General features: G+C 36.8%; 1 protein-coding gene across 4 annotated transcripts in view; it reads left to right on the plus strand.

Annotated features, from left to right (window-relative positions):
* Positions 1–12,974, plus strand: part of LOC149834549 (transmembrane E3 ubiquitin-protein ligase FLY1-like) — a 119,460-nt gene that overhangs the window by 71,505 nt on the left and 34,981 nt on the right. For all 4 annotated transcript variants that reach the window (XM_090011475.1, XM_090011474.1, XM_090011477.1 and 1 more), the window contains exons 8-10: positions 6,220–6,377; positions 6,470–6,529; positions 6,953–7,046. In XM_090011475.1, the coding sequence (XP_089867601.1) occupies positions 6,220–6,377; positions 6,470–6,529; positions 6,953–7,046 (312 nt within the window). The remainder of the gene's footprint in view (positions 1–6,219; positions 6,378–6,469; positions 6,530–6,952; positions 7,047–12,974) is intronic.

The following is a 12,974-nucleotide window of genomic DNA, read 5'->3' on the forward strand; positions in this document are numbered from 1 at the left end:
CACATAGAAATAGTCTGTCCAATTTAATATATTTGGGTCTCATTTCATGTCATGTTTGTGCTTATCTGCAAGTTGTTACAAGTTAAATTTCTACTGAAAGAATTTTGTATGCTGTGTGTATTTGATGAAATGGGTATATCCAACATGTTTAAATCTCCACTCTGGTTGATCGAATCCATTGGAAAAAGAGATAGATGAATCTGAATCATATTTGAATCTGTATAGCAGACCCGTGATATGTGTTATGCCCAGATTTTGAGTTTTCCCCTCTTCCTGAGTTTTGCCACATTATTCCTGAATTTGGAGTTAAACTTTAACTGCTACATCGGAACACCAAACAATCTAGGTGTATGTTAAATACTGGAGGGTGAGGCAGGGTGTGTTAGATAATCAGTTAATGTGGGTCAGCATGATAAATTAGTTACAGTAGGATAGGTAAAGTGTTCAAATCTATGCAAAGTATGTTGATATACGGGGGCAGTTTGATTTTTACTGACTAAATTAGTGGCAAGCCGGTGAGTCTGTATGAACATCCTGATTAGTTTCAGTACATCAGCCCATGTTAGGTACCTAGATATTAGCATAATAAAATGTGATTGGCCATAAGAGTCCGTCAACCATTCTATACTGACAATGCGACAACCTTCAGTAAGTCAACATCCATTGGAGTGTCAGCTCCTGTACACTAATTACATTGTCTATGATCGGATATTAGTTATTAGTTATCAAATGCTGTATAGTGCTAGGTATTGACATGAAATGTGCAACCAGTTGGTCCCTTATATTCTGTCACCTGCTGTCACCTGATGCCCATACTACCAGCCGTCGTCTACTGCTGAATCATCCATTACAGTCTCATTCACCACACCACCAATGGTGTACCCCACTGCATTATGCTCCTTCGCTTCAATTATTCAGTCACCCCTTGCTAGTTATATCAATGCATTGTATTTTCACACTATATCTCCACTCCATGTCACTATCTCCATCACCTGCAATGCACACATATAGGTATGAGAGATCCCATATTGTCTATGTCCATCGTACATATCTATTGCATATGAATATATATTAGGTTGGCATTTTTGTGTGTTTAGGCTTATACCTAGGCGGGTGTGTCCTTATAGGCATTTAGATAAGGACACTCTCATGTGCATTTCCCTTAGAATTTGGGCATAATCATATACATTTCCTTCATTTAGGTATTTTCATGTATATGTCTTTTACTAATATAGACAACCATTCTTGATCACAGGTATATAGGTGTTGATATGATGTTTCCTTCTCCTTCTATATGTTATATTCCATCTTGTGCCAACTCAAGATCTTGCAGGGATTATGTGGAAAAGTTTGTTTTCTTCTTAATTTAGGATTTTTTTTTTCCTTTTCAAAGATGTAATAGTTAGACATCAATGAGAAATTTTACATTCCTGCACTAGATTAGAATGAATGAGCATGTAAATAGCCTTTGTTTCATTATTTTCCTTTGTTTTTGAAAATTCACAAATGGGCACACGAATGGCACGTGCACCATTTCGTAAGAGATAAATTAATCCTAAGTCGATGATCCACATCAATGGCCATAGTCAAGGTGTGGACAAAACTTAGGATTTTTACCTTTTACAAAATAACACCGGATCCACACTGGATCCATTTTCAAAAACTCATCATATTTTCCTTAAAAATCTTCTCCTTTTATCAGAATTTAACTTAAAATTAATCCAAAATATATACCAATGGCCATAGTCAGGGTATATTGAGAATTAATTTCATTTTAAATTCTATAAAAGCACCAAATGTGTTTCATTCTTTACCTGAGCATAAATATAGATTATTATATAATAAATTCAATGACCATAGTCAAGGATGTATTATATCTTCAATCTTATTTTAACTCATTTAAAGAATGGAATAGCTTTTCAAAAAACCAATTTTCAAAATTCTTCAAATCCATTCATTATTTAGGATAAAACTACATCATATTTTCAAAATTCCTTTTCCAAAAACTCCAAGTAAATATTTTTCTTCAAATCTATCTTCAATCCTTATCAAATCCGATTCATTCTTTCAATCTTCAAGATTCAATTTCATTGTTAAATCTCAAAATTCAATCTAAATCTGAGATTTCAAATTCATTTTTTATTCAAATCAGATTTCAAAGTTCAATATTGACTTTGAAATTCCAAATTCATTTATATTCAAATACTCCAAATCAAATCCAAAGTTCAATTTAACTTTGAGATTCTCTTCCTCTTCTACATTCCAAAAATTCAAACTTCAAATCCAAGGTCTAAATCGACTTTGAAATTCATTTATTCAAGATTCAATTCCTGAATTCTAAATCCAATATGGGTTTTCAAAACCTAGATCCATTTTCAAAAGTCTCATTTGGACTTTCAAAAACCCAAAATCCATTTTAGGATCCAGAATCCAAAATTCACCTTGGATCTCAGACTTCAGATCCAAAATTTTCTCATAGGATCCAGCACCAATTTCACTTTGGATCTTAGACTTCAGATCCAAACCCATTCTTAGGATCTAGAACCCAGGTCTACATTGGATCTCAGACTTCAGATCCAGTTCCTCTTTAGGATCAAAAACTCAAAATTCCACTTTTTTTGATCTCAGACTTCAGATCCAATTTTCTCGTAGGATCCAGCACCAATTTCACTTTGGATCTTAGACTTCAGATCCAAATCCATTCTAAGATCCAGAGCCTAACTCTACATTGGATCTTAGACTTCAGATCCGCTCCATTTTAGGATCCAGAACCCAAGTCCATCTTGGATTCCAAATCTCGGATCCCATTCAGTTTAAGATCCGGAATCCAATTCCAATTCTAGATTTCAATTCCATTTTCGGATCTAATCTGAAATCTCTTAAATCCGTTCTTAAATACCATCCGGATTTCTCAGATCCATTCCAAATTTCCAACCTCAGAAATCTAAATTATTCATTTCTTTTCCTAAATTCAGATTCAAATTCAAAGTTCATTTTTGACTTTGAGGCTTCACTTTCCTTCATTTCAAAAAGCTTCAAATCATTCTTTCTCATTTATTCTTCCAATTCTGATTCATTTCAAAGACTTAGAATTACTCTGATCCATCTCAAAAAAGTTCTAAATTAGATTCAAATCATTTCTTCACTCCCTTATCAAATTCATCTCAGAAGCACTTGGATATTTCCAAATCATCTTTCAAAAAGAGCATACATCCTTGCATTACACAAGCATGATTCATTGTGCATTCAGAGTTAGAATAAATTTTTAGATTATATTTCGGCAAAGCAAAAGGCATAGATTCGATCCTTGGTTCGATTACCCCTGGTAAAGGCGTCAGGAACGGTCGAACCTCGTACCGACTAGCGAATCCTGTCTCTCCATCTTTTTCCCGCAAATTTTCAAAACGGAGGCGAGTAATTTTTCTAAATATTTTCAAATAAAGGTCAAGTGAGACCGCGCAAAAGGATTCCTCTTCTTTCTTTCTTTCTTTCTTTTCTCTTCTCTTTCTCTTTTCTTTCTTCTATTCTTCTCCCTTCAAAAAGGAGGAAAATAGAGGTTAGAAAAGGAAAAGAGAAGGAAGAGAGAAAACATTATGAGAGAAAAAATTTTGCGATGATCACACTTCCCAATCAGATTTTGTTGTTTACCTTTTCTATGCCTTGTCATGTTCCACTATAAAAGTGCCATCATTGAAAGTTCGTGACTTTTTTGGTAGAAGAATATAAAAGAGTTCTTTTTCTTCTAACTTATGGATGAGGAAAATAGTGGCAATTTAGCTACTTAAATATCCCAAGGGGACAATAAAAAATCACGCATTGAGTATGCAATGAGATTTGATGGTTATTACCTTCCTCGATTTCATTTTGTTCCACTATCATAGTGCTATTTTCTGTAAAAGATTTATATGAATTTAATGCGTTGAACTAATATTAAAGTCACCTACTGTAGAATCTGATCTTGCAATTGAGATATGCCCTTCCAAGTTCTTTTTTATCTTCTGTGATCATGTTGTTTCTTAAAGGTGTTATTATTGAGTCCCCAAGGACTATATATTGCAGGTTAAGAATGCAAAAAATAAGGGAAAAAGTGTGTGCATGAGTGAAAGGAGGATAGTATTGGTGGGTAGAAGTAAAGAAGAAAGACGGATTATGAGAGAGAGAGACATCGAGTTCCCTTACATGAGTGATTAAAATCATTTCCAAGGATAAAAATGCCTTTGCAAAGACATAAAACAACAATAATATGCAGAGCATGCTAAAAATCCACAATACCCCTAATAGTAAAAAGAAGAAACTCTGTGGTTCTATTGCTTTCTTTTACACTCCCTATCATGTTCGGTCAAAATGTCTAGCATCACCAATTTGCTGATGATGTCTTAGGGTTTTGATTTGTTCTCTACCTTCCTTCATAAGAACCTCTGCAAGTTTAGAGTAAATTTGAATATTATATATCTGAAAATGCTTGGCTTTTATCTTTTTCCTTATAAAATGACAATCAATGTCTGTGCTTTATCTACTAGTGATAGACAGGATCTGATGCAATTTGAGTGTCAGCTTTATTGTCAAAATGTAAGGAAATTGGCATTTTCACCTCCAACATCAACTCTGTGTTAGTTGGCTTTAATCACCCCTTGCAAATTCCTTGTACCATGGCTCTATAGTCTATACTCAACCTCAGCACCAGATCAAACTACAAGTCTACAACTGTTTTCTTCTTACTCTACCATGGTACTAGATTGCCTCCAATGAGTGTACAATATATAGAAATTGGTTTTGTACTTTTTAATGAGCCAACCCAATTTGCATTTACATACATTTCAAGGTCAAAATACTCACTGTTTGCTCATATACTATATAATCCCTTGGATTTTACTTCAACTACCTTAGAATATAGTACATGGTATTTGTGTGTGCATGTGTGGGAGATTGTATGAATCAATTGACCTTGCTTATGGCATACATGATGTTAGGCCTAGTAATGGTAAGATAAGTGTGCTTGCTTACAGCCTTTAATGCTTCCCAATGTCTACAGATTTGTCACTACTCCGCAATGGGTCAGTTTACCATTGTTGAGGTCTGTTCAGCTACCAGAGCAAATTTCTCATGGTAATCAATGCCATACTGTTGATTATACCCCTTAATGATCAATCTCTCCTTGCGCCTCTCTATCAATCTTCCCTTTCTTGAGGATGATGGGCAAGTCAATATCTGCACGAGTCAGTTTAGGATTTATACATTTCTTTTCGTAGTGTGACATCAAGATCTGACTCATGAGAATTATCATTGGTAGTAGTGAGTGGATCAAGCATCACAACTCTCTTTTTTCTCTCATGTAAGATCTTTCTTCACCTATATTTCATTTCATGGAACCCCTTCACTAAAGCTATCTATGGCAATATGGTTCTCCTCTAGAATACTGTCACCCTGAAAATATGGCTTGTCTTCCAAGAATGTAATGTCCATGGTCACATATCTTTGACTATTGACACGGTTAGGTATCTAACTAAAATACATGTTGATTGCTCTAAGGTCAAGTTTATCTCTGGAATGGGCAAAAATGTGTACATAACAAGTACAACCAAAGATTCTTGGAATAATATGAAACATTTTTGCTTGTGGGTCAAGAACCTGGAGAGGGACCTTTTTCTTTAGGGCATCACAGGCATCTTGTTGATCAGATCGACAGCTGTTAGTAGGGCATCCCCCAGTAACAGTTACAGACATTTTTCCCTATTAATGAAGTATGGGTAACCTCAAGCAAGTGCTTGTTCTTCCCTTGTGCAACCCTATTCTGTTGAGGCGTACGAGAACAAGCAATCTGAGGCTCAATAACATGTTTATGATGATACTCAACCGGCGTGATATGTACTCACTATTGTCTGAGTGTAGTATCTTAACACTAGCACAATATCGATTCTCTAATGACTTAATAGAGACCACTTCATCTCTAGATCATCAGATACACCGAGGTCATTCTAGAATAGTGTCCACAAGGGACATAAATTATTTATAACCATCAACATACAAAACTGAGGATGGACCCTATACATCAGAGTGTAATATTCCAAAGGATGTAACATGTTGCCTTTTGATTTTACTTTGCTTGGCTTTCATTATTGTAATAAAAAATGAAATCACCTGTTGTACATTTATAATTCAACCATTCATCTGAGTTTTGACTCATTTATTGGCTGCTAAGTATTTCATTCTTGTTCTTAGATGGAGTTCATGAATTTTACCATATGGAAGGCTTGGTGGAGAGTCCTTCAGTGGATGATGATGGAGAATGTATTTTACCAATTTTTCTAAATGCGACCTCAGTAAACACTGATGTCTATTACAATAAGGCTGTTAACTATACGTTGATGGTCACCTTTGTATCCTTATTTAAGCATCTTGTTCTTCATGTAAGACAATGTTTTAGTATTAATTGGTGTTCCTCGTGAACCATAACATCCAAATAAACCAGGTCTCTTTTCTTCAAGTTCTTCTGACGATTCGACAAATGGAGCACAGCAATACTCAGTCTGTAAGTATCCATATGTTTTTTTTTAAATTTTTTGTGACATACCAGATGTTATCACTTCCTCTTGGTAGATTTATGACCAATGTCAGAATTGGTGCGAATCAGCCTGAATCGGTCAATTCGTATCGTATCGGCACAAAAACAATATGAAATACGGCTGAATCAACTTATTTTTCAAACTTCTTAAAAATAGTTAAAAATAGTTTTTAATATTTTTAATATTATTTTAGTATTTTACTGAAACATGTCATCTCCTGGTTGAAAACTGACTGATTCAGGCCAGAATCGGAATCAGCTGATTCCCTGAATCATTTTGAAAATTGGTTCAGGGCCGATACCGATACTGACCACATTGACTTGTATTTCTGTGCCTTTTTTATTTAGTCAGTCATGAACATTGTCTTTATTTTCCTGAAAAATGTTCAGGGTGCAGCCAAACTGTCACTTCTAATGATAGGGCAACAAGCTATCATGGATGCTTACCTCTGTCTGCTGCATTTAACTGCAGGCATTTTAGTTGGTGAGTTTCAAACTTAAAATATGGAGAGGTGAGAAATTGATGATAAATTTTGATGATATTCAGTATAGCAGAAGCATTTGTTCTTTCCAATTCTCATGGTTTCATTTATTAGTGAAACAAAAGAAAATCAATAAATTGTGGGCAAACTCAGGGATTATCAGGTGACTTCCTACATGAAGCACAGATTGAATAAGCAGTTCTTCGTTAAAATTTTAATTGGTTCTTATTAAGTGTTACTGTTTGGGTTTTCAATGGATCAATACCATCATATTTCATAAAATTTATCTAATAATAATTCATTGACAACAATTTTAACAATAATAAAACAAACATGTGCACGTCTTTTAATATCGTGTGTTTTTGTACTGTGTTAAACTTAGAAATTTCTGAAAATTTGGCAAAGTGTTGTAGAAAAATCGATAAATGCTTTATTTTAGGTGCCGTTAATTGAATCTGGGTCTGGCCCCAGGTCTCATTGACAAGACTTAAACAAGCCAATTGAAATATGATAAAAACTTTTATTTTCAACCTTTAAATCAAGCAAAAATCGGGTTAAATTCAAAGGCGAAATTAAAGTTATATATCGTTAGATGCGCCTTGAAATTCTGAGTTCAACGATATTTTGTTTTTCTGAATTCGGGTTATGGTTGGCCCAAAAATCGCATTTTGTAAAAAACTGCCCGCTTCGATGGGACCAAGTCTAGATGGGATCGGACCGGATCCGATTCATATGATCCAAATTCATATGAATCAGGACTCAGTCCAAGACCCATATTAAGTAGGATCTGATCCAGCTTAGGATCCATATGGATTTTGGATATGGATTTGGATATTAGATTTGGATCCAGATCCAACAAAATTAAAACTTTAAATTTAAAATACAGGTTTAAATCAAAGAAATGTAAGGTTAAAAAGACTCCTAGGGGGATAAGGTGACAAATTTCGTATGGATGTATGCGTGGTTTCGTATGGATGTATGCGTGGTTCAACTTACACAGGAAGAGAGAGAGAGAGAGAGAAGATGCACAATTGGCTGGGGCGGCATTCAATAGCTCGACCTCCAAAACCCTAAACTTTATAAAGTAAAACATATATACAATGATATTACAAGAATGCCATTAATGAGGTTATATTGAGCATGTGTTTCATTTAACATGCGTATGGATCTGGATCCAGATCCATACGCAAACTGTATTTTAACACCCTCCCTCAAGTTGTACGTGATTTTGGAGCATGTACAACTTGCTCTTCAATAGCCAAAATTGATGTCCTGTTAATCCCTTAGTAAACAGGTCTGCCACTTGATCTTCTGTTCGAACATGATGTAGTTCTATTTCCTTCCTCTCGACTTTCTGCCGTATAAAATGTTGATCAATCTCAATGTGCTTCGTTCTGCTATGCTGGATAGGATTACATGCAATGTTTATTGCGCTTTGATTGTCACATAAAAGAAATGATCGAATAATTGTCTCCCCAAGATCACTCAATAAGTGTCTAATCCATGTGGCTTCTGCTGTGCCTGCAGCCATCAATCTGTATTCAACCTTTGTACTCGATCGTGCCACTGCCTTTTGTTTTCTGCTGCTCCAGGACACTAAATTGTGCCCAATATATACACAATTATTAGAGACATATCGTCTCTCATCTGGATCCCCTGCCCAATCTGCGTCTGTATAAATGATGAGTTCATGTCCTCTATGTAGATTATCGTTCTTGCAATAAACAAGTTCGTCTCCTATAGTTCATTTTAAATAGCGTAGAATGCGTTTCACAGCTTCCATATGACCCTCCGTTGGAGCATGCATAAACTGGGATACCTGATTGACAACATAAACTATATCAGGTCTGGTAAAGGTCAAGTACTGTAACATCCCCACGAGACTTCTATATGTTGTAGGGTTGACACAAAGATGACCATCTTCAGAGCTCAGCCTTTGATGTAATACACTAGGAGTGCTGACTGGTTTGCAATTCGTCATCCCGACTCTTTCCAGAAGGTCAAGAGTGTATTTTTGTTGCATGAGTGTCAATGTGTCTTGTTGTCTGTCAACTTCCACACCAAGAAAGTACCGCAACTCCCCTAAATCTTTCATCTTGAAAGTTTTCATTAAAAACTGTTTCACGTCTTGCACATGATTATTTGAGCTCCCAGTGATCACAATGTCATCAACATATATAAGAAGAAGTATAACAATGTCTTCCTTTTGGTAAATAAAGAGTGAGTGATCCAAAGAGCATCTTCTAAAACCATAACTCCGAATTTGCATAGAGAAACTTTCAAACCAGGAACGAGACGCCTGTTTCAACCCATACAGAGATTTCCTTACTTTGCACACCTAGACAATAGGATCTTTCTCGGCATAACCAGGTGGTTGCTCCATATACACTTCTTCCTTTAAAGTTCCATGCAAAAATGCATTTTTAACATCCATCTGGCCAAGGCTCCAACCTCGATCGACTGCTAGGGATATGATGATACAAATAGTACCCATTTTGACTACCGGACTAAAAGTTTCATCGTAGTCTTCACCATATTGTTGTGTGAATCCTCGAGCAACAAGTCGCGCCTTATATCTGTCAATACTTCCTTCAGGCTTATACTTCATTTTATAAACCCATTTTGAGTCGACTACATTCTTTCCTTTTGGCCGAGGGACTATTTCCCAAGTCTGGCATTCATGAAGAGCTTCCATTTCTTCATTCATAGCTTCAGTTCAATGACGGGATTGAAGAGCTTGATTAAAACAAGTGGGTTCATCCTATTTTGTGAGCTGAGACATAAACAACTGGAAATCAAGGGAGAAGGTCTCATAACTCACCCATCGTTGAATAGGATGCTTAATGCGTGACGACCTTTGAGCCGAATCATTGGCGATGCTTTCCACATTTCTCGGCTCTGTATTTTTGTCCCGTCTAGTGTATATCTGTCCAGAGAAGCGTTCTATTGGGGGTGGCTCAACTGGAGATAATTCAACATGCATCTGTGAGTCATTCAACTCCCTACTCAAGCCGAAGGAAGGACAATTTGTTTGACATGTTTCTCCTGTATTAGCAAAAAGATCTGCGCTCATCCATGGATCATATACTTCTAATTCTGGAGGTGGCAACGCTGCAGAGTCATTGACCTAAAAATTTCGTTCGTCAAAAACAACATTTCTGGAGGTCCTAATAAGTTTTGTAGTAGGGTCATAGCATCGATAACCTTTGTATTCATCTGCATACCCAACAAATCTGCACTTGACAGCCTTGTCCTGAAACTTATTTCGCAGAGATGAATCAATATGTACATAACATACACAACCAAAAACACATAGCTCATCGTAAGAGGGATGTTGCCGAAATAAAGTATAATAGGGAGATTTCCGATCCAAAAGTGCCATAGGAAGACGATTTATGATATGAACAGATGTGTGAAAAACTTCTGTCCAAAAACTAACGGGCACATTGCTATCATGTAACATGCTCATCGCGCTCTCGACAATATGCCTGTGTTTCCTCTCCGCAACCCCATTTTGTTGAGGAGTATGAGGGCAAGAAACCTGTCGACTTATTTCTTTATCCCAAAGAAAGGCAATAAACTCGTTCGATGAATACTCTCCTCCACCATCACATTGTAAATGCACAATATCACAAGCAAACTTTGTTTTGACCATCGAATGGAATTCCTGAAATATTTGAAAAACTTATGCTTGTGTTTTAAGAAATATATCTAAGTATAACGGGAATAGGAATCAATAAAGACAACATAGTAACGACTACCAAAAAGAGAAGGAATAGGTGCGAGTCCCCCAAACATCGGAACAAATAATCTCAAATGGCTTTGAAGCTCTTTTATTTATACTATAAAAAGGAAGAACATGGCTTTTACAGAGTTCGCATGAAGAACATTTATTATTATTATCAAAAAATGAACATAAACTAGACTCTGGAAGGAGACCATCAGATACAAGATTTTCAACGAAACCCCGACTACAATGTCCCAAACGACTATGCCAAATATCTGGCTTATTACAATGAGATGAATTAAAAACTTCCAATGAAGGAAAAAACAAAGACTCTGAAGGCGAAGACATTGAAGAATGCTTGGACGACTTCAACTGGAGGACTGGGACTGAGGGCGAAGACATTGAAGAATGCTTGGACGACTTCAACTGGAGGACTGGGACTGAGGGCGAAGACACTGAAGGAATCTCCTTGAAGACGTACATGTTTCCTTGTCGCTCCCCCTTAGCGAACGTCTCCTTCGTTCGTAGATCCTTAACATAAACAGAAGAGGGAGTAAATTCGACGGAAGAATTCATATCGTCAACAAGTTTAGCTACAGAAACAATGTTCTTTTTAATATTAGGAGCAAGAAGGACATTGGACAAGTGAAGTGATGACTTTGACATAGGGATATGTGCATTGCCAGTATGACTAATGGAGTGATAAGTTCCATCTCCCGTAACTATACTACCTTTTTCAAAATAAGGCAATAAGTGAGATACCTTACCGCATTACCCGTAACATGTGTGGCAGCACCTGAATCAACATACCATTCGCCTTGTTCATTTTGCTTGATCGTCATCTGTGGCAATGCTGATAACAAAAGTTGTTGCACATCTGTGGATGACACTTTTGTGTCCACAGTAGTAGCTGATTTATTTTCAATTTTGTTTATTTTTCCTCTATTCTGTAGATTGAACCAACAATCAACTTTCACATGTCCTCTTTTGTTACATAAGAAACAAGTGGGCACTCTCCTCTGATTCCCTGTATTAAAAACCCCTGAAATATTAGGTGTAGGCAAGATACCACGTCCTCCCTGCCCAAAACGTTCGCGGCCTCTGCCTCCTTGATGCCCTCCATTCCCTCGTTCAAAACCTACAGAAGTGTCCATGGCCAAAACTGAATGAGGACGAACTGATTCATTTCCTTCTGCCCTTTGTTTCATAATCATCTTATGCTGGAGAAGTTTCGCTTGGAGGTTGTCAAAAGTGGGCAAGTGAGGAAGGCATGATAAAGCTGTGGTAAACATGTCAAAATCAGGACCCAATCCATTGAGAAGTTGTTGAACTTTATCTTTATCTGCAATAGCACTTCCAACAACAGCCAATTGATCAGTAATACTCTTCAAGCGGCCTATGTATTCCATGACTGTCATGGAGCCTTTCTTCAAACTTTGAAATTCATTTTTTAAGTACATAACTCGGGCTTCTGATATCTGAGAGTATGTCTGAGACAACTTACTCCACAGATCCGCCGCAGTGCAATCATCTGAAAGAGTAACCAACACTTCTTGAGAGAGTGTTGACGTAATATAAGCAACCAAAGACCGATCCCGCTTCCTCCAAGCTGTATACTCTGGATTCTTAATAGAAATGGTAATTGTGTCACCCTTTTCATCCTTGGTTTCCTGCAAAATAAGCCGTGGTGATATAGGAACTAAACCATCCAGATGTTCATCGAGATCCTGACTCCGTATAAAAGGAAGGATTTGCCTCTTCCAAGTCAAAAAATTAGAATGAGTAAGCTTTTCTGTAACGAGCTGACTCAAGAAATTTGCAGAGGGACCGGATGGCGATGAGTAATCCATATCAATGGGACAATGAATAAGCAAACAAAACGAATGGAAAGAAACAAACAGGTTTGAGAGTGTAAACAGCCTATAGGAGTTGCACAGGGAACACTAAAATAGCAATAAATGAAAGGAAAAAAAATTCTGGAATCAAAGAATGGATGAATCAAGAAACGATGACTGACAGTCGTCGATGGCTGCAACAGTGTGGCTGCAGTCGTTGATGTTGAGGAAAGACTGATAGACGTTGATGAACGAGAATCAGTAGAAAAAAAAATGTGAAATTAGGGTTTCACGTGAATCTCGATTAAGCAATAAAGAAAGGGTTTCACGGGAATCTCGATTCAGCAATAAAGAAGATGCAGAAATCG

The sequence above is a fragment of the Nuphar pumila genome, chromosome 6 (genome assembly GCF_984573655.1).
Source record: "Nuphar pumila chromosome 6, dmNupPumi1.hap1.1, whole genome shotgun sequence".
NCBI lineage: Eukaryota > Viridiplantae > Streptophyta > Magnoliopsida > Nymphaeales > Nymphaeaceae > Nuphar > Nuphar pumila.